The sequence below is a fragment of the Triturus cristatus genome, chromosome 3_1, assembly GCF_964204655.1.
Source record: "Triturus cristatus chromosome 3_1, aTriCri1.1, whole genome shotgun sequence".
Lineage (NCBI taxonomy): Eukaryota > Metazoa > Chordata > Amphibia > Caudata > Salamandridae > Triturus > Triturus cristatus.
This window is the reverse complement of record NC_140583.1, coordinates 125,353,976-125,375,287: the sequence shown is the minus strand read 5'-3', so window position 1 is coordinate 125,375,287 and position 21,312 is coordinate 125,353,976. Positions and strand designations below refer to the sequence as shown.

Below are 21,312 nucleotides of genomic sequence, written 5' to 3'. Positions count from 1 at the left end.
GAAGAGAGAGAGAAAGAGAGAAACAGTGTGAGAGAGAGGAAGAAAGAGTGAGAGAGGAAGAGAGAGAGAAAGAGTGTGAGAGAGAGAAAGGAAGAGATGGAGAGTGAGTGCCGACACTGCAGACAAAACCCTCACAACTCACCTTTCCGTCACTGGTGTGTCTCCAACCACGTGCCAGGACATACTGCAGCCTTCAAGCTCACTCATCTGAAACATCTGAAACATAGTATAGAATTAGTAATGGCAGAGTACATACAACTGCACATGCCTTCATCGCTGTCCCGCCCCTGCGCACCCAGGTTGCTGACCCCATCCACTCCTGCCACTCAGAGGTGCCTGCCCGGCCCTGTGCACTCAGGCTGCTGCACCCCATCCACTCCTGCCACCCAGAGGTGTCTGTGCGCACCCAGCCTGCTGCACACCATCCACTCCCACCGCCCAGAGGTGACTGCTTGCCCCTGCGCACCCAGGCTGTTGCACCCAATCCACTCCCACAGGTGACTGCCTGCCCCTGCGCACCCAGGCAGTTGCACACCATCCACTCCCACCACCCAGAGGTGTCGCCCAGAGGTGTCTACCCGCCCCTCCCCACCCAGGCCTCACTGCTCACCTTCTGCCACCTGCGTGTAGAACAGAGGGCCCACCACGTGCCGCTGCAAGCCCCAAGCCTGGGGTCCGCGGACAGGGCACCCTTCACATCATGCAGCCCCGCTCCGCAGGCCACCAGGTCTCACATGTGGTGCTGTGTCTTGATTTTACCATGGCAGAGGATATACCAGTGCACCCACCATCATCGCAGGTTGCACACTCGCTCAGCCCTTGCGGTGCCCTTGCGGTGCCCTAACTCTGTGACCAGTGAGGCTATGCCACGTGGCGGTAGGCCCCCGCTGTTCGATGGCTCAGGCCTACACTGCGGTCCAGCAGGGCACACAAAACCTGACCTGTCCGGACCACCGGGACAGGGCATCATCGCAGGCTGCACACCCGCTCGCACTTACAGTGCCCATGCCTCACTGCACCGAAAGTCACCGTCCCATGGCGGTGTGCCTGTGCCGGCCGCAGTGCATCCGGTGCCACCAAGTCTGAAATGGATATGGCGTGGAGCACGTGCGCCCGGTCGTTTTTATTGGCAGGGTCACGTGTCCTGTGATGCCTGTGCTTGATGGGTGTGGTGTGGGTGTAAACCAGCCATCAGGGAGTGGCTGTGGTGTACTGACAACCAGACCTGTGAGCCTCAGATCACTACAATGAAAATCTGGGCCATGTAGCGTTGTTGTCCCTCCCTGATCAACTGATGTGGGTGTCCCTGTTGTAGTGCTGCCTCCAACTGGGCCGCAAACGCCAATGTGTCACCCTGTGACCCAAGTCCCAAAACATGGCCAACATGGAAGGTAGGGGGAATCACTGAGCCTACATTTATCCACACTTCCACACATGAAAGATCGTGCACATGACATATCTGTGTGGATATGAATGTTTATTGCACATTCAGTGGAGTGTTGCAGCTGTAGCAATACAGGGCCATGCAAAGCCCACATTTCCGTTTTTGGCACATGGAGGGCAGCCAATTAGAGTCAAGCTCGTTCTCGGAGGGTTAGGCTTAACCAACATATGTACTTATCCAATCACTCCTCCAATTCCAAAGCACTTATAAATTCACTATACACTCTCCTTGCAGTACTCTAATGATCCAGTCTCTACCTCTGTACTTATACAATGACCGAGGCAAAGTTACATAACCAAAGTTTTTCCCACTGCCAGATGTAACATGGTTACGAGCGCTGTCCACAGCAGAATGTTATGTGGTAGGGCACAGGGGCAGCATCATGCATACATAATGAACACACGGACGCAGATAGATAGTGGAACTGGGTACGGGCACGTGCACGCGGCCCCTTTTTGTTACCAGGGTCACATGTCCAGTGACGTCTGTGCTGGATGCGTGTGGGGTGAGTGTAAGCCAGCCCTCAGGGAATAGTTGGTGCTGGCAACAAGTACAACAGTAATCATCGGATCACACACAGAGATTCAATCATAAAGGGTCCATGACTTGTGCGACACACTTTTTTAGAAAGATCACTATCTCATTTGGGGTTACCACAATAAAGACTTTTCTGACATTAACACAGTACAGCATGCAGTTTCAAAAGACGTACTATTCAATACAGTCACAGTTAAAAAGAATTTTTATTAAAAACATTTTATATAGTTAATAAAGTGCTATGTGTAATTTTCCCCCCATTAAAGGTTACAATCTAATATTAAAAATGAAAACAACAGTCGACGCAGCGTTTCGGTGTTCAATTCAATGGTTTCACCTTCTTCAGGACCAAGAATTTTCATAAAATCTTAATTTTGCAAGAGATTAAGTTTTCTTAGTTACATAATCCTCTTGGGGCACCTTATCATCAACTTAATGGTCTCGATATAGGGCATTTCTATAGATAAGTAGTTGTTTTTCCTTTATCTATGGAGTTCAATTACGAAAGACGGGGTTCTGAGTACCAGAACCCCGGATATCCGTTGACGCAGGGAGGCCGCGTACACATTTTCAGAACAAATTTGACATCGTGAATGCGACACCAAGAGCATCACAACAAAAAGAAGCCATCCTAAAAAACGCAAAAAGCATTCACCCGGCTTTCGTAATTGAACTCCATAGATAAATGAGTATGGATTGATACCATCTTTATTTCTAACCACAAAAACGGTGGCGTCAACGGATATCGAGGAAAAACAACTACTTATCTATAGAAATGCCCTATATCGAGACCATTAAGTTGATGATAAGGTGCCCCAAGAGGATTATGTAACTAAGAAAACTTAATCTCTTGCAAAATTAAGATTTTATGAAAATTCTTGGTCCTGAAGAAGGTGAAACCATTGAATTGAACACCGAAACGCTGCGTCGACTGTTGTTTTCATTTTTAATATTAGATTGTAACCTTTAATGGGAGGAAAATTACACATAGCACTTTATTAACTATATAAAATGTTTTTAATAAAAATTATTTTTAACTGTGACTGTATTGAATAGTACGTCTTTTGAAACTGCATGCTGTACTGTGTTAATGTCAGAAAAGTCTTTATTGTGGTAACCCCAAATGAGATAGTGATCTTTCTAAAAAATATGACCAACTAAATAGTAGGCCAAGTAGGAGCCTTGTCTTGCACATACGCTTTTACTTTTTGGGAACGTTTGTTTTTTTTGTGTCAACTTACTTACCTCGTCCCTAAAAATTTTAAGGGGTACCTCCCTTTCTTGTTTGGATCCATGACTTGTGCTGCACTAAGGTAGGACAAACTTAAATAAATGTCTGAAAGACATGCATCTCGATGACGCAACAGTCGTGAGGTGCTAATGAGCAGGGGGGTCGGGAAGATTCCACGGGGATGGTTGCGGTGCTCTTAAGTAAATGAATTACTCGGCGTTGCTATTTAGCAAGGAGTCTTTTCCGGCAATTGTGGAGGCAGACATTAGGGAATTGTCAAGCTAGTCCGGGTCTATGCGGTAAATACCGCGTGGTGCTAGGAGCTTGGGGATCCGGAGCGGCACAGTGTCCGTCTATTTGGTGCCCAGTGGCTGGCATTAATTCCAGCCACCTCGCGCCAAATAGACGGACACTGTGCTGCCCCGGATCCCCAATTGGGGCTCCCCCCACAGTCCCCAACGAAGAGGTGCAGCCCCGGGGGATGACCCTGGGACTAGAAGTGGCCGGGGAGGGGGGCCACGCGGCCCTCCTCCCCTACAAATATTTTTTTTTAACGCAGGCCTACCCCGGGGGATGTGGTCCCCGGGGCCATGATTGGCCTCCTCAAAATAAATAACCAATGGCCAGGCCCTGGGGGATGGGGTCCCCGGGCCGAAGTGGCCCGGGGGTGGGGCCACGCAGCCCCCCTCCCCCCAAAACAAAAATAAAGGCCGGCCCCCTGGGGATGGGGTCACCAGGGCCAATAGAGGCCTCAGGAGGGGGGCCACGCAGCCCCCCTACCAAAAAAATATATATATTTATGTGGCCGTGCCCCGGGGGATGGAGTCTGCGGGGCTGGAATTGGCCACGGGGGGGCCCACACGGCCCCCTTCCCATTCAAATTTTTGTTTTTAAAATGGGGTACGGCCCTGGGGGATGGGCCCAAAAAAAGTAAAATGAAGGGGTGCCACACAGCCCCCATTCTAAAAAGAAAAACAATACAAAACACCGTGATCGTGCCGGAGGCCCCGCCCCCTCCCAGCAATACTCTGCACGCCCTGTGGCACGTTTTAAGTTGGGGAATTAATTCCTCTTCAATCCTGAGGGTCCCTGGGGTCCAACTAGCCCACGAGGTACCTCCAGTAAGCGCCACATAGCTGCGGTGCAGAGTGCTGTAAAAAGGGGCATTACCTGAGCCACCTCTCTGCAACGCAGCGCCATGGCGCTTACTGGAGGTACCTCCCTTCACCACTGTGCAAACGTGCCACATAGTGCGTTTTAAGAGGTAGTTTTAATCCCCCTGCCTAATTATGTACTAGGGCCTTCCAGAGGAGGTCATGCTAATCACAGGGGTACCCCAACGCATAGTGTTCCCTAGTGTTTGTAGGTGTTTTCACTGTATTCTAAGTGTCTTTTAGCATAGCGCTGGCTCTAGGCCTGGTTAGTCAGAGTCATTTACCACAGTACCCGTCTGAAAAGTTGTGGGCACAGGATGATTTTGCAACAAGGCCTCTTTCTGCTCCTCTGTTGGTTCTTTCTGCACATGTCTTGCTTCTTCCTGCCCTTTTCTTTGTCTTTGTGGACTGCTGTTGCTTCTTTCTGCATTTCTTTTGCTTCTTTCTGTGTTTGTTTTCTTCTTTCTTCACATGTCCTACCTCTGTAGGCATAGTTAGAAACTAGCATTTGAAAAACCTTTGAAACTCACTGAAAAAACCATAGATTTCAGGCACGTTATAGTTAGAATTCACTGAAAAAAACATAGGTGTAAGGCACATAATAGTTAGAAATTAGCATTTAAAAAAACCTTAGAAATTCACTGAAAAAACCATAGGTTTTAGGGAAAGTTATAGTTAGTTGGACATTTTACTCGTACAAAACCAGAGAAATTCCCCCGTTATAGTTAGTTCAGCTAACTATAACTCGCGCCCCCGCAATGCACTGCTGATGATGTCATATATTACATCACTCATGACATGGTCAGTGGCATCACTGATGACATCACTGATGACATCTCAAATGACATCACTGATGACGTCATCCTGTGACTGTGTGTTTCTGTAAAGTTTAAATATGTTTAATATATATAGGGAAAGGCGTATTGAAGAATGAGTGGGTGTATAAGTGTCTGAATGGATGATTTAGTGGGTGCGCGACTGACTCTATAACTCTGTAAGGCCCTAGTACATAATAGGGCCGGTGGATTAAAACTACCTCTTAAAACGCGGGCTCGGAGGTCCGTAACGGACCCCCAAATTAGCATTTTAGTGCCCCGGGAGGTGGTGGTCCCCGGGGCGTGTGGGGGGGCTTAGGCCCCCCACACGGGTTTTATTTTATTTATTTAAAGCCCCGGGGGGTGGCGGCCCCCAGGGCAGCGGGGGAGGCCGTGTGCCCCCCCGCAAATAATAAATAAAAGCCCCGGGGGTGTCGGTCCCTGGGGCTTGGGGGGCCTTCGATGCCCCCCAGCACCGTTTAAAATTAGCCCCTGCATGCCCACAACTATTTAATCAAGCCCCGGGAGGTGGCGGTCCCCGGGGCAGTGTGGTGGGATTGGGGCCCCCCACACATTTTGTTTACAGCCCCCGGGACATGGCCCACCCGGGGGCTTCATTACGACGAAGCGTGGGAGCCCGCGCTTGTTTTTTTTATTTTTGCAGCCGGATTCGCGCACCCAGCGCGAATTTGGCCGATTTGTTTTTTTTTTTAATGCTTTTTTTGGTCCTGGGGGTCATTCTGGGACCCCCTGAGCAGGCCTAGGGGGTCAGGGTGTTTCTACCCTGCCCCCTTTTCTGGTTTTGTGCGAATGAAATGTCCAACTAACTATAACGTTCCTGAAACCAATGGTTTTTTCAGTGAATTTCTAAGGTTTTTTAAATGCTAATTTCTAATTATAATGTGCCTGAAACCTATGTTTTTTTCAGTCAATATATATATATATATATATACTAAAATAAAACTTCTACAAACTGACCAAACTGAAGTGCGACCCTGATTTCTCCCAAGGAGAAGATTTTGGCATATATATATATATATATATATTCACTTAAAAAACCATAGGTTTCACACATGTTATAGTTAGCTGTACATTTCACTCGTAAAAAACCAATGAAATTCCATGTTATAGTTAGATCAGGTAACTATAACTTGCGCGCCCACAATAAACTGCTGATGACGTCACATAGTACATCACTCATGACATGGTCAGTGACATCACTCATGACATCAACGATGACATCTGAAATTACACATTGTGGGTTGCGGTCGCGCAAGTTATAGTTACCTGATCTAACTATAACGTGGAATTTCATTGGTTTTTTACGAGTGAAATGTACAGCTAACTATAACATGTGTGAAACCTATGGTTTTTTAAGTGAATTTGCAAGGTTTTGTAAATGATAATTCCTAACTATAACGTGTGTGAAACCTATGGTTTTTTCAGTGAATTTGTACGGTTTTTTTTTAAATGCTAAGTTATGTATTTATTTTTTCTTTTTTTTTTCTGGTTTTTCACTATGCGCACACCCTGCGCGCGCAGTGCGCTTCACGCACCGTGCGCGTGCTGTGGGAGCGCCCACGTTGCGCAGTCCATGCCGTGCGCGCCTCGCCTTTTTTTACGCAGTAACATTTGTTTTTTTCTCCCTTGTGGGTCCTTTAATTTATTTAATAAATGTGATTGTTACTTCTTTATTTTATTTTTTTTTATTTTTTTTGCCGTGCTTACCATGCTTACCGTACGCGTACTCCGCGATTTTTTTTTTAAATTATTAAATTTCTTTTTCGTACTTTTGGGTCCTTCTAGGACCCCCTGACAAACACTAGGGGGTCTGCAACTCTCTTCGTTGCCCACGTTTCACGTTCCCCACCTTTGTTTCTCAGTGCGAGAGACAGAAAATGGCGGCCGACACTTCCTGATTTCGACCGATTCGAATGTTTACAGTCATGTAACCACCAATCAGAATTGAGCTCGCACACGGCACCGTACGCGTACGGTAAGCTTACGGTAAGCGCACGGAGCGCGCTTACAGATATATATATTGATTTAAATGCTATTTTTTCAGGACCTACTGAACAGATTTACACCAGACCTACAAAAGGCACATCCTTGACCTGAGGACTACCTCTCTGCCAAATTTCAAGTAATTCTGTTCAGCCGTTCGGGCTGTAGCTGTGTCTAAAGGTCCTATGGAAAAATGCATGGGGAAAACGCGTTTTGGGACCCCCCTTTTTTCTCAGCCCCCGCTTGACGAATCCCCCCAAGACTTTCAGGGTAGGAGCGGAGCGTAGCGCCCCATTAGTTTTGAAAATTTCGCGAGGATTCGTCGACCGGCGCCAAAGTTATTCCAAATAGAATGTTGCGGATTTCCTATGGAAACACGGTCCTAACTATAACTATCTACTGGCGACCGCCAGTAGATAATATATATATATATATATACATATATACACATATACATATATACACACATCAACCACAGTCGCTTCTGCAGCAGCCTCTTTATGTGAGGAGTGTCCTGCGGGGTAGCGAACCCCAAATATCTACAAATTATCCTCAAATCTACTCGGGAACCACAATTCCGGGTCAGAAATCACAGTGCCGACACTCTGAATGGTGAAAGACGTATGTTTATTCACACACGGCAGTAACAATGTTATTGACGTGTGTGAATAAACATACGTCTTTCACCATTCAGAGTGTCGGCGCTGTGATTTGTTACTGCCGTATGTGAATAAACATACGTCTTTCACCATTCAGAGTGTCGGCGCTGTGATTTCTGACCCGGAATTGTGGTCCCGGAGTCGATTTACGGTTAATTTGTGGATATATATATACATATGAAGAAGAAACGCCTTCAGGTAACCAAAATCCTTGGCAAAAGACGAAGCGTACCCAATGTGCTTTTTGTGCCAGCGTTTATTTAGTGCCCAACACCAATGCCGCCATAACGCGTTTCAGCCCTCGTGGGGCCTTGATCACATGACAACGTTTGAGGACGTGACAGAAATATTTAAAGTGAACAACCTCATTATCAGATGCATCAGGTGTGTGTTTTGAGCAATAGACATAAAAAACATCCTCCGATCATATCTCAACATACCGGTAAATGCATGTTAGATCGGAGCACGATATAAATGTAAAATACATGATTAGGAGTCACCGTATAATACGGGAAATGGGGTAAAGGACAAGAATCTACCCAGAACATACACAGTATATAAATATATAAATATATAAATATATACATAAGAGAATAAAACACAAATGCATTACATATTAAGCCGCATGTTCTTAAAAAACCTTGTTGTTTTTATACATATTAAAACCATGTGTGAGTTGTAAAATAGATACAAATTGTGATACATGCCCACATAAATATAGATAAATAGATAAATAAATAAATAAATATCATATATAAAAATTAGGGTACCTTGTTTGCAAAGAATAGCTAATGAACATTTAATCAGTTCAAAAATAATGCATAAGATCACGTTCTGAATATGTTACCTTAGATCCTATTGGACACTTTGTCAATAATGTGAGACAAATGCTAGTCCTACCCATCATTAGATGTCATATTGCTGTACGTACAAAAGATGCAGAGATAAAATCATCATAAATATGTGCAAACCAAGTGTGTGTGTATAAAGAGATATGTTATATAAAAATCATAAAGAAAGAGACCAAATTAGTCTCGGGAGAAGGCAGTCTTATATGTTAAAATGCTGAAACAGTTATTTTTAAAACATTATTTTTTCAAAAATATTTAGAGACAGGTAAAATAGTCTTCACTAGCATTGAGTCCATTTGGTGTTTTGCAATCCATGAGAATAATGTGCCTGGTTTCTAATTTGCGCAACAATGCCTCTCGATTGCCACCTCTTCTTAGGGGCAAGACTGTATCTATGGCAAAGTATTTCAGGCCTACTGGGTTACTATTATGGGACTCATTGAAATGCCTGGCCACTGGGTACGTGGTGTCCCCATTGGTGATGGCTCGTAGGTGCTGGAGTATCCGCTTGTGGACCTGGAGCTTGGTACTGCCCACATAGCGCAGGCCACACGGACACTCCAGCACATACACCACGTATTCAGTCTTACAGGTAAGTTTGTGCTGAATGGGGACAGGACTCGCACTAAGGGGAGTAGTATATTCTGTTTTGTTGACCCCGTTTTTGCAGGCCTTACATACTGCACATTTGAAAAAGCCTGTGCTGCTATTGAGCCAAGAATTGTTAGTTCTGATTTCTGGGCTACTGGACACTAGGCAATTGTTAAGGGACCTGGCCCTCCTGTATGAGATACTGGGAGATCGTGGTAATTGACTCCCCAATACAGGATCATTCACAATTAGTGCCCAGTTTTTCTTTATGATCTTGCGTATGGTCTGATGTTGGTTGTTATATGTCAGAATCAATCTTGACTCCGTGTGTTCACCAGAGACCGGTTTCTTTCTGCCTAGTAGTGCTAGTGCCCTACCTGGTTCATTGGCTTTGCAGATGGCTTTATCAATGAGTTCCATTGGGTAACCTCTACTCAAAAACCTAGTTTTGCAGTCTTTTTGTGCTATACTACAGTCAGTGTCATTGCTACATATTCTTCTAATACGAAGCATTTCCCCGTATGGGATACTCCTAATTACATGTGCCGGGTGATGACTAGTAGCATGAAGTATAGCGTTACCCGCCGTTGGTTTCCTGAACAAACTGGTCTGCAATACATTAGAACAAACCCGGATTTCAACATCCAAAAAACAAATAGAGGTGTCGCTAATATGCCCAGAGAAGCCAAGATTTAATTCATTGTTGTTGAGATTGTCTATGAATAGCTTAGCTTCACTTTCTGATCCATTCCAAATAATTAAAAGGTCATCAATATACCTGTACCACTTGACAATGTTTTCAGACATAATTTTAGAGTACGTGGGTACGAGGACATGTTTCTCCCAGTATCCCAAATGGAGGCAGGCATAGCTTGGGGAAAAACATGCCCCCATAGCCACGCCCCTCACCTGCTGGAATACTTGGTTGGAAAACAAGAAAAAATTATTCTCAAGGCACATGTTGATCATTGACAGTAACATTCTGTTATGCTGATGAAAATGAATGGGTCTCAAATTTAAGTAATATTCTATGGCTTTTAGACCGTCCCTATGATGGATGCTAGTATATAAGGAGGATACATCTAAAGATATAAGAAGGTACCCTGGTCGCCATATTAAACCCTCCATTTTCTTCAATAAATCACTAGTATCAAGAATGTATGATGGAAGACTTTTTACAAAATCCTGCAAAAAGAAATCAACATATTTGCTAGTGTGTTCCATAATGTTGTTGTTGGCGGAAATGATGGGACGGCCTGGTGGTTTCACACTGTTCTTATGGATTTTGGGAATGAAGTAAATTATCGGCATCACTGGATGGTCATTCTTGAGAAATTTGAACTCGTCCATTGTTAGTAGGCCCATGCTTCTCCAACCCATTAGCTTCATATGGAATAAGTTCCATGCCTGTTTCACCTCCGCCATTGTGGATCTTTTATAACATTGTCTGTCATTGAGTTGGCCCAATGCTTCCTCCATGTACATGTCTCTTGGCCAAAGTACCACGTTGCCGCCCTTGTCCGACTGGCGGACCACAATATTGACATTATTCTGTAACTTCTTTACAAGTTGGTGATAAGCAAAGTCACGATATCGATGTTTCTTATTGATATTGGATTGTTTAAGATGCAAACTCTTTAGTTCTTGTGATACTTTTTCTTGGAACATATCAATGTTGTCTTTTAACATGAGGGGACAGAAAGTAGATTTAGGTTTGAATGGGGTAGGTACTATAGCTCCTCCCTGCCCTAGACCAAGGTTAGCTGGATGTGTGTTGGTCTCATCCTGCATTTGAATAAGGTCCTGTAGGAGCCCAGCATCCCCTGCCGTTAACGAGGTGGGACTTAGAACAGGCTGTGTAGGTATCATTGTTCTGGTGGACTTGTGTGTTGAAAAGAATTTTCGCAGTTTCAATTTACGAACAAATCTGAATACATCGATTTTAGTATTTGCATAGTCAAAATTACTATTGGCACTATACGTTAGTCCTAATGCCAAAATGTTATTTTCTTGTTCACTTAGTACAGTATCAGTGAGATTTATGACAGTCAGAGGATCATTCTGATTGCATGATGAATTTACCTGCGTTGCCACTGCTTGCGGGTTTTCTTGTAAGGTTTCTTTGCGTTCCCGTTTACGCAACTTGTTGCATCTCCTCCTTGCGCTCCGTTTTCTGTTGGCATTGTGTTTGTATCTGCACTTCGGACACTCGAGCGCAGTGTTTGTTTGCGATCTTGGCGCATACACTCCAGTTCCTGGGTCAATGTAAATTTGCGAAACCCCAATCTCTGCGCCCTTTGTTGATCATTGTCAGATTCACTATCCACATTGGAACTTAACTCAGAGGCAGAGGTATCAGGTATGGCAGTGTTGGCAGGTTGTTTTGTTGCATCAGTTGTTTTTGAGATAAACTTCTTGTTCGCTTTCACGCTGTCGTATTTTTTAGCGAATGTGAAGATTTGACCATGCTCATAATCTAGGCGGTCGCGCTGAAATTTATACGTCTTCCTCTTCTTTATCACATCCTCCTCTCTGCGCAGTCGTATTGTCATTTCCTCCCGATACTTTGTTACCAGAGATGCATCAGGTAATTTCTCTATTTCGATGTTCAACTCGTCGATTTGCTTCTGCAGGGTAACTCTATCACTCTCCGCATACTTAACCAGTATTATTACCAGACGGCGGGAGGACTCCAGGTTACTCTCTGCCCACTCCAACAGCATCCGGGGGTCTGGGTTATCATATGAGGGAGCCAGCATGATCCGCAAACCTCGGGGTATCCTTCCCACCTCCAGGTATCGGGTGAGCGAGCGGTGCTCCCACCATTTAGCCTGTTCAGCCTTGCTTGCTTTCTCTAGGTTTTTGAACAGCTCCTTTATTTTTGGCGGTGACTCCGGCTGACTGTTAGACACCAAATTGGCTACTCTTTCTCCAATCGGGAGATCAATAAACATATCAGTTGCCGCCTCCTCCCTACTCCTCAACGTGTCTGCGGACATGGTGTCAATTTGTGGGCTTGAAAAATGTTTGGAAAAAAGAACAGGTTTGGAGCGTCGATAATATCACGCCGCAAACCTGGCACACTCCTTCACGGAACTCTCAGCGGGACTCCTACCGTGTGTCGATCTGGGAGGTTAGGAACCCGGTTTCACCGATCCGCCGACCAACGATCACCGGAAACACTCTCTCCACACTCCACACTGTTCGTAGTCCTTCCGCTGTTCCGGGGCAACCGCGACTCCTCCTTCCCGGGAGAACAGGGGATTCCAAAGCCTTGGAATCAGAGCTTCATGCCGCACGGCCCAAAACCGAAGGAGGGGTAAACGCCAATTCGAGGAAGCAGTCTCGAAGATAACTTGAAGAAGAAACGCCTTCAGGTAACCAAAATCCTTGGCAAAAGACGAAGCGTACCCAATGTGCTTTTTGTGCCAGCGTTTATTTAGTGCCCAACACCAATGCCGCCATAACGCGTTTCAGCCCTCGTGGGGCCTTGATCACATGACAACGTTTGAGGACGTGACAGAAATATTTAAAGTGAACAACCTCATTATCAGATGCATCAGGTGTGTGTTTTGAGCAATAGACATAAAAAACATCCTCCGATCATATCTCAACATACCGGTAAATGCATGTTAGATCGGAGCACGATATATATATTTATGCCATGGCAGTGAAAATAAATGTTATGCTATTTATGCAACTTTACTATTAATCACACACTCATGCATTTATTAGTACATTTAATATGTCAAATTTGAGTTTATTACCACAGTAGAGCAAAATTATGTGAGAAACCCTTCTACTGCTTCACAGGTTGCTTGTAACAATTACTCTACATAGGGAAACAACTATCCCAAGAATCAGGGGGTCCCTTAGTGTGATTTTACCACACTAGACAAATGTAACCCCTTTCATTCTGGTTTTGGTTAACTATCTTCTGTGGAAACGAGTACACATGCAAAATTCCAAGGCATAAACCACATATGCAAATGTCCACGTGTTCTATGCTATTTATTGCCAATGTTCAGAAGAGGATGGACATCATGACTCATTTATGGCCTCTTCCCACACTCAAGAATGGTAATAAACAGATATATATGTTATGGACTTGAGCCCTGTCTTATTTCAATAATGTGTGCATATATTTACTGCATAGGAGTTTTTATTAAATAGTCTGCTTTCCTTCCTCTGAACAGTAGTTCTTAGTGACATTCCAGTTTCTTGCACATTTCAACAGTCTCCTTTTTAATGCAGCTCATATGGTGGAGTGATTATTTTTTTGTTAGTGACTGGCAGCTACACACTTACAGATAAGGGGGTACTAACCTGAGAGGTCTGTACCGGATTAACAAAACCAGCTGTCTGCCTCGGTTTAATTCGGATGTTTATGTGTGCAATTCCCTTTTCTTACTCACATAACGTGACTTTACACTGATCAATCAATTCAAATTCAATTCAAAAAAAGACTTTATTTCGGTCAAAATGACCTGAAAGTACAACACGCAGCAAACATTTTACGTCTAAAATTGCATCATGCTGTCAGTCATGATTAAAAGAAAAAAGAAAAACAATGGTAATTGTACACACATTTTCATATTTAGAATACATTGGATTTTGGGATATAAGATTAGGCAAAGCTTACACAATTAATTTCGAAAAGTGCGTAGTGCAATAAATACATAAATTAGCTAGAAAAAACATGTATAAAAAAAGCAAAAGCTCTTGAATTTAAAACTATACCTGAAATACAAAATAATTAGGGAGATTACTGTACTATCACAATTGCTACAAGGCAATCGATGCAACATTTCAAGATATCAATCAATTTTCCCACACCTATTGTTGCACAGCCTGATGTAGAAATTCAAGCTAATACATCTGCTGCTTTGAGCATTCCATGTAAGGAGTCCTATGCAGAGGTGATGAACACCTACAAACCTGTGAAATTATAGGTATTGACTAAGTGATCAGAAATATACCTCTCAAAAACACAGGATTAATCGGTATCCACAGTGGGGAGGAAGCACCCCAAACTCGGAGGACGTGCAGAGGAAACTGTTTCTCCTCAGGGAAAAATATTTCACTGCGGAGAAAAAAAGTCAGCATATCCAAAAGCACTTTTTCCTAAGAATTTACACATCCACCAATGTACACTCTATAGCATGGTTACTCACAAACATTGGCTCAGGGGCCACAAAGTATGGTCTATAGTGTGACCGAGGGCCGCACTGATACTAGCAGGGCAGCAGTAGGGGGCCTGGGTGGGTCAGGAATTGTGTAAGGAGGTCTAAAAACGTGTTAAGTAAACGGACAAGCATGTATTTGCATTTTTTCCTTAATATTAGTGCTCAGCAACTGAACAGCAGTTGGTGTTGCTCTTCATCGGGGGCCGCATGTACAGGTCAAGAGGGCTGCAAGTGGCCCCCGGGCCATACTTTGAGTATCACTGCTCTATAGTAATGTATATTCCTGGAAGTACACCTAGAAAGCTGTGATTGTACGAGCTGGCCAGGATTACTTGTGTATTTTTCTGAGAATTCAAAACAGAAATGTGTCAGTGTGCATCACATAGGTCCTCAGCTGTTTGCAGAATGTCACGAGCTCTTCTTCACACTTGTGGTGATGGTGAATGTACTAGTCAAAGAGTGAAAACGTGTTCATGGCAGGCTCTTCTTCAGAAAATGTCATATCTGGGGTAGTCGGATGGGTAGTAAGTTGATCTACTCAGCAAACCTGGGACAGCCAGGTCCCAGGAATCTGGTTGTCTTTTTTATAATGATCTGAAACATATTAAGTGTACTGAAGCTTATTTTGATAAAATACTTAAGATCAGACACGTTTGTTAGTGGCAGCAGCCATGATTTGGGATAGATTGTTAACTTTGAAACCAAGTGACTCAAGTGCTGTAACATAGCTGTGCTGTACCTTGATATTATTATAGGTTTATACCGCTCTCTTTCTTACTAAACTTTTCGTTATGTCCTCTTCTGTTGCATTATTGTACTTCTTTCTACATTTGGGGCGCATTGAGGTGTTGTTGCGGACATCTTTGCTGGCAGCCTGACTTGTTTGTACATGCTCACTGCGTACCCTGCTAAGCCTCAGGTGGTCCTAAATCGGAGTAACCGTGCCAGAGCCAGGGCGGTGGAGGCTGCAGCCCTAGGAGACGGGCGCCCTGCAGCCCCCGGGACCGCGCGCCTGATGACGCCGGGGCAGCTGCACGCCGCTAGCGTTGGAGCCCGTCAGATGGGCACGCGGGGCGCGTGCGGCACGCAACATTCAGCGGGGATGGAGCGGCGCTCTGGGGCGCGAGGCACCACCGCTTCTGCCTAGTTAGCGCGCGCAGCACACCTCGCGCGAGCCCCCTTCACGCGCCGGTATGCCCCTCGCCATCCCTGGAAGGCTCTCCCGGTACACCGGCGACGACGCGCGGCTGGTGCATTAACGGCCATGCCACGCTGCTCCCCTGCTCTCCTGTTCTTAGAAGCACGGCTGGCAGACAGATGACACGCTGGCCCCTTCATCCAGCCATTCATGCACCCGCATGACTCCCCTGCAGCCTCCTCTCCGGGCTCTCCTCTTCTCGCTTTTTAGATTGAAATCTCTGCCATGTTGCCATCCGGAAGCTGGCTCTGCCCGCGCACATTCACAGTTTTTTGATGTCATGCTTTATGTGTTTTTTTCCTGCTGCCCAAATGCCTGCATACTGACTGCACTGTTATTTGATTACTAACTGCCTGTGATGATGTTGAACCGGCGCTCGGGCCGAGCTGCTACTCGAGTGATGATGAATATGGGCTGTAATAATGGTCGTTATCCGCGGAATTCTCTCTACAGTGACTGCATCATCGAGGAGAAGACGGTGGTCCTGCAGAAGAAGGACAGCGAGGGCTTCGGGTTTGTCCTCAGGGGAGCAAAAGGTAAGTGTCTCTCTCTCTCTTACCCCTCCCCCAACCCTCCACCTCGCACCCCCTCCCGTCCTTCGTGTGTTCGCATGTGCTTGTGCATGCATGTCAGTGTGCAAACCTTGTGTATGGGCGGTGAAAAAGAAACAGGAATTCTTCTTGGTACTGTTTGGTTGCTAGACAACGGTCTCCTCAGTTGGCAGTACTACTCGTGAGGGTTTTTTTCTGCTTTTTTTTTTTTAGATCTCATCTACATCATGCAGCTCCGTGCATGCCACTGTGTGGGAGAAAGTTCGTGTTTTATGCTCGCACATATGACACATTTGTAAAGGGAGAGTGCCGTGCAATTGGATTACCGTAATCTATGTATTTCAGCATGAGAGGGACACACGCATTCTGCTTCTTTTGAGCTGTTCTGTGCTGAAATCACCGCGAAAAGACTCTTTTCATGCCATTGCATTATTGCCTATAACGCGGGCGCTGCATGCCGCAAGGTGACATTGGTAATTGCATTTTAACACAAAATAGTACAATGTTATCGTGGTTGTCGCGCGCGACGCTCACCGCGAATTCGTGTATGAATGACTATGCCCTAGGTAAGTGGTTTTTTGTAGAGTGCATTGGGGTAGATTGGCGTGCACATCTTGGCGTGCATTTGCGCATAACTTTGGATGCGCACGCAGACTGACTGCTTGTGCTGTGACCTACGAGTTTGCACTGCGCACGTTTGGCCTTATGTAAGTGGCCCTCGGGCTCGGTAGATGCTCCACTTAGGTTCCAGGAAGAGCTAGCAAGGGTATTTGAAGATAACATTGAAAAAAAACCTTCTAGCAGGCTTAGTCAGGCGGAAATCTTGTTAATATTCACGCAGTGGGCGGCAGCGCCAAGCCTGATGTTCCCGCTGGAACTCGAGAGAGAGTAGGCCTGGTGATGTCATCATGGGATGAGCCTAGCATCACAGCACATGGGATGAGGCCAGCGGCCCACATCTGTCCGGGAGGTCTTAGGGAGGGCCAAGGCCAGGGCACAGCTAAACTGCATGGGCCCTGGTGAAGGGTTTGTGTGAAGTCTGTGGACTCACAGTTCTGCAGATGTTTTTTTACTTTGAGAGCTCGAGAGAGTAGAAAGACCCTAAAGTTTTTTTCATAAAAAGAAGGGCAGCTCCAACAGTCATCAGGAAATATCAGCTGTGACAAGGGAGCAGTCAGGTTAACAGGGCCACTGGGACCGGATTAGATGACAGACAGGTGTGGGTGCGCCGGGGCAGATTGGGACAGTGCGCCCTCTTACTGTGAATGGGCTCTTTAGAATGTAGGTGCACACTTACTTTAAAAAGCACTATAGTGAAACACATAGCTGCTATTTTGAGCCGCTGGTAGGCCTTTCACGACATGAAGCAAAGCAGCCTGCTTTTCATAGTGCAGCAGAGATATCCCTGCAGGCGGGTGCAGTGAGTGACTGCACTTTCAGGAGGATGCTAGACGGACACTGGCACATCACGTCCCCCCTTATAAGGAGTGACCGTCAGTGCACCTGCCAACAGCTCCTTTGCCTCTAATGCCTGCACTTGTAGTACAGCGCAGGCACAAAGGCAAAGGATGCCCTCATTTGCCTGGGTCCATGCCCCCATCCAGAGTAAGGGAGGCATTCTCATCATAGTGTACAATGTGCACTAGTGTTATCCATATTATAGAAGTGGTCACCCACAACCCTGTGGCCACTGTGCCCCAGTGGTGTCCAAAGCAGGCACAAATGTCCCCTGCACCAGCGGAGCTTTTTGTAAATTCAGCTCCAGGAGCAGCTTTGAAGCCACCCACTACTCTGATACCAGCGCACAGGCGTTCCCAGCTGGCCTTCTTGTGTCCCTTCCACCCATCTGACACCCTTACTTGTACTTCAATGCCTGTGCTAAGCATCGCATTGGCCAACCCCCCTGCTGCCTACCTGTCTGGTGGTCCAAATCATTGATCTCTGGGTGGAGTAAAGGAACTCATTCCTTAGCAGGAGTTCCTGTTCCATAATATTAGCTAAAATGTTGTAAACCCGTCTGTTTTCATGAAGGCGAAAGTTTCCCAGTTTTTAAAATTCCTGATCATAATACAAAAAAATCAAGGACCCTTACCCAACATACAAGCAAGGGAACTTGCCCTCTTGAATGAGATTTCCTCACGTGGAAATTCCTCCAGTAGGGTGGATTGTGTACGTGAGAAAAGTTTTCGCACAGATAAGTTTGACGGTGTTGCTGTGCGGGAGGAAATGTAAAAGTTAGCGAACAGCCAAGAACTTGCAGCTTTATGTGTATTCACCAACATTTACAGATAGTTTTTTTACTCCAGATACACATTAGTTTGTTTGTTTGTATTTTCACTCCAATCAAGTATTGAAGTGAAGACATATTTGTTAGGGCAGGGGAAAATAGTGACATATTTCAGAACACCTGAAGATTCAAAGAACATATGCACTTTTATGTTCCATTTCCGCGTATGGATATGCACGTATTGCATTTCATTGTGTGTTTATTGTCACGCATCTGGCTCTGAGTACACCTTGGAATTTCCAATGGGCACAGAATCCGAGGGGTCTTTCTGGAATGTGTTAAGAAGTCCTAAGACGTTAAAACGTGAGAAATGTTCTCCAAACGTGTGTAGATTCCTACGGGTTTATACCCCTGACTTTGTGCAAGCAAATTTTTTCAATAGGGCCACGGTTGAGTACAGACCAAATGAGCTGCAGGACTTGGGGGTGGGGGTGGGGTGGTGGGGTGGGGGTGGATTACAGTTTAAAAGTAACGTATTTCAAAGAGTAGGGGCACCTACTGGCTGCGATTGCCATCCTCTGGTGACATATGTATAGTTTCTCTAAGGAGAAACCACATCCATTTTTAAGCAATCCCTCCAGCCACTCTCACCCTCTCTGACACCTTGGTGCCACCTTTATAAGGCTCTCAATGAAGGATTGCGCCTCTGTCCTTTCAGCTGAACAAGGAAGTGACATGTGCACTAGTCTCCCCATCCACATCTGGCTACGCTTTTCAGCCCGCCTTGCACGGCTCCCTCGGAAGTATGTGAGACGGGTCATGGAGAGCATGGTGGGATTAGAAAGTGTGTGGAAGTGGCTGGCACTTCACTCCAGCCTGACTATCCCCAGGAAGTGTACCAGACTCAGAGAGGAACAGATATATTGCATTCGTTGACTTCAGAGCTGCCTTTGACTTGGTTCCCAGGGGGTTGCTGTGGGCATCCTTAAAGGAATTCGGGGTCCTGGATGTAGTCCTTAATTAGATAATGTGACTCCACCAGAGCAACTAAGCCCAAGGTCGCTGGGGAATCAGTGTGCAACTGACCAATAGAATCCCGATGGGCAGGGGAGTGAGGCAAGGGTGCGTTTTGGCCCACACCCTCTTCTCCCTATATGTCAATAATATAGTGGAAGCTCTTTTATAAGGGAATATAGATGACCCAATTTGGACGGGGGTGATTTGTGTATCTGGGCATAATGCTTGATAGTAAATTGTCGTTGTCTCCACGCATAGAGAAGAGAAGGGTTGTGATTCAACACCAAGCCTCAGCGATTTACGGGATGTTCCAGGTAACATCCTGAGAGTCTTACTCCTGGCACTCAAACGTTGCAAGCTAGAGGCCCACTCTGCTGCTTTGTACGGGGCTGAAATTTGGGGATTCGCAAACCTACACTCTCTTACCATAAGCGAAAACAAGTTTGCCCGCTCAGTACTTCACCTTCCCTTAAGCACTCCTCTAATTCCAGTGTTTTATGATGTTGAAATAAAAAGAGTGGGAGAAGTAGCTGGGCGAAGACCCCTCCTATATTGGAAGAGGCTTTGGACCACGGAAGAGTTGAGGTGGTGCCGGAGGCCAATTGAGGAATTGCTAGTCCTTGACAAATACCTCACCTTCCCGTGGTTCAAACACACCCACCAATGGTTCGTAAAATTGGTCGTTGGATTGTTCTGGTCAGAACCTGCCTCGCTGGTGGCTACCTCTAAGCTGCAGCTAAAAAAGGTTATTGGGAGTTTATCTAAACTAGTCTCTATTGTAGTTCCAATTACAGTTCACTAAGGATTGTCCCTCATACGAATCTTTTCTTGACCTCACGCTCCAACAGTTAGCAAAAACCTTATATCTAAAATTTTGCTATGATACATTGGAACTGGGGTCATTCAGGGTAATATGGAGCAGTAATACGAGTGCTGTTCAGTCATCTGTATGCACGTTGTGTCTGCTATCTGCACATGAAACTATACACCATGTGCTATTTTTTTGTCCAGCATATAGTAAAGCCAAGAGGGAAATGGATACGCCCACTGTGCAAGTGTTGTGGCTTTCGGAGATAGGAGGCAATGAGAATCTTGAGGGATAACACATCTATTTACACTGTTTTTGCTGTAAGCCAGTTTCTATTCCTGGCAGGGCTTATAAGGAAAGCTAAAGGCTAGACCAGGAGAAATTGGTTGCTTGCTCTGGTTGCTTCCTTTGCACATGTTTGCGTTTTTTACACTTTGCTGTGCTATGAGAATTATTTTGTATTTCTTAAAGCATTTTTTATGATTGGTTTCAAGAGATTTTAAATGGTTTTAGCAATCTCAAAATATTGTATTCTAATGATTGTTATATTGTCTGTAAGTTTTAAGGAATCATCATCATCATCAAGAATCTTTATTTCGGCAATATTTCAGCCATAAAAGAGCACATAGAATGATATGTACAGTAAAAAAATACAGTAATAAAACAATATCTACAATTTCATGATCAAGTGTGCACCGAAGCTGCTAGCCGCTATTTGCAATTATAAAACTCCTTTTGATCCAAATAACATACAAATAATTCGAAAGTGCAAACACAATATGACCTGCAGTATCAGATTTAAAAATCCTAAGTGCATCAGAACATTTCTTGAATCCTAAGTTTCTACAGATTGGTACAATCCATTTCTTCCTTATTCTACTATAAAGAGGACAGAAAAATAATATATGGCATTCATCCTCATTATTCGTACTACAACCTGGACAATGGGAGTCCCTGGACAGGGACCATTTACTGGTAAGACATGCTAAAGGAAGTGAGCCAAACCTCCATTGTATGTAAAGCTTCCTGGCCATGACAG

General features: G+C 45.1%; 1 protein-coding gene across 5 annotated transcripts in view; it reads left to right on the top strand.

Annotated features, from left to right (window-relative positions):
• Positions 1 to 21,312, top strand: part of SHANK2 (SH3 and multiple ankyrin repeat domains 2) — a 2,937,835-nt gene that overhangs the window by 2,315,474 nt on the left and 601,049 nt on the right. For all 5 annotated transcript variants that reach the window (XM_085643560.1, XM_085643562.1, XM_085643561.1 and 2 more), the window contains one exon: positions 16,124 to 16,206. In XM_085643560.1, coding sequence (XP_085499686.1) covers positions 16,124 to 16,206 — 83 coding nt within the window. The remainder of the gene's footprint in view (positions 1 to 16,123; positions 16,207 to 21,312) is intronic.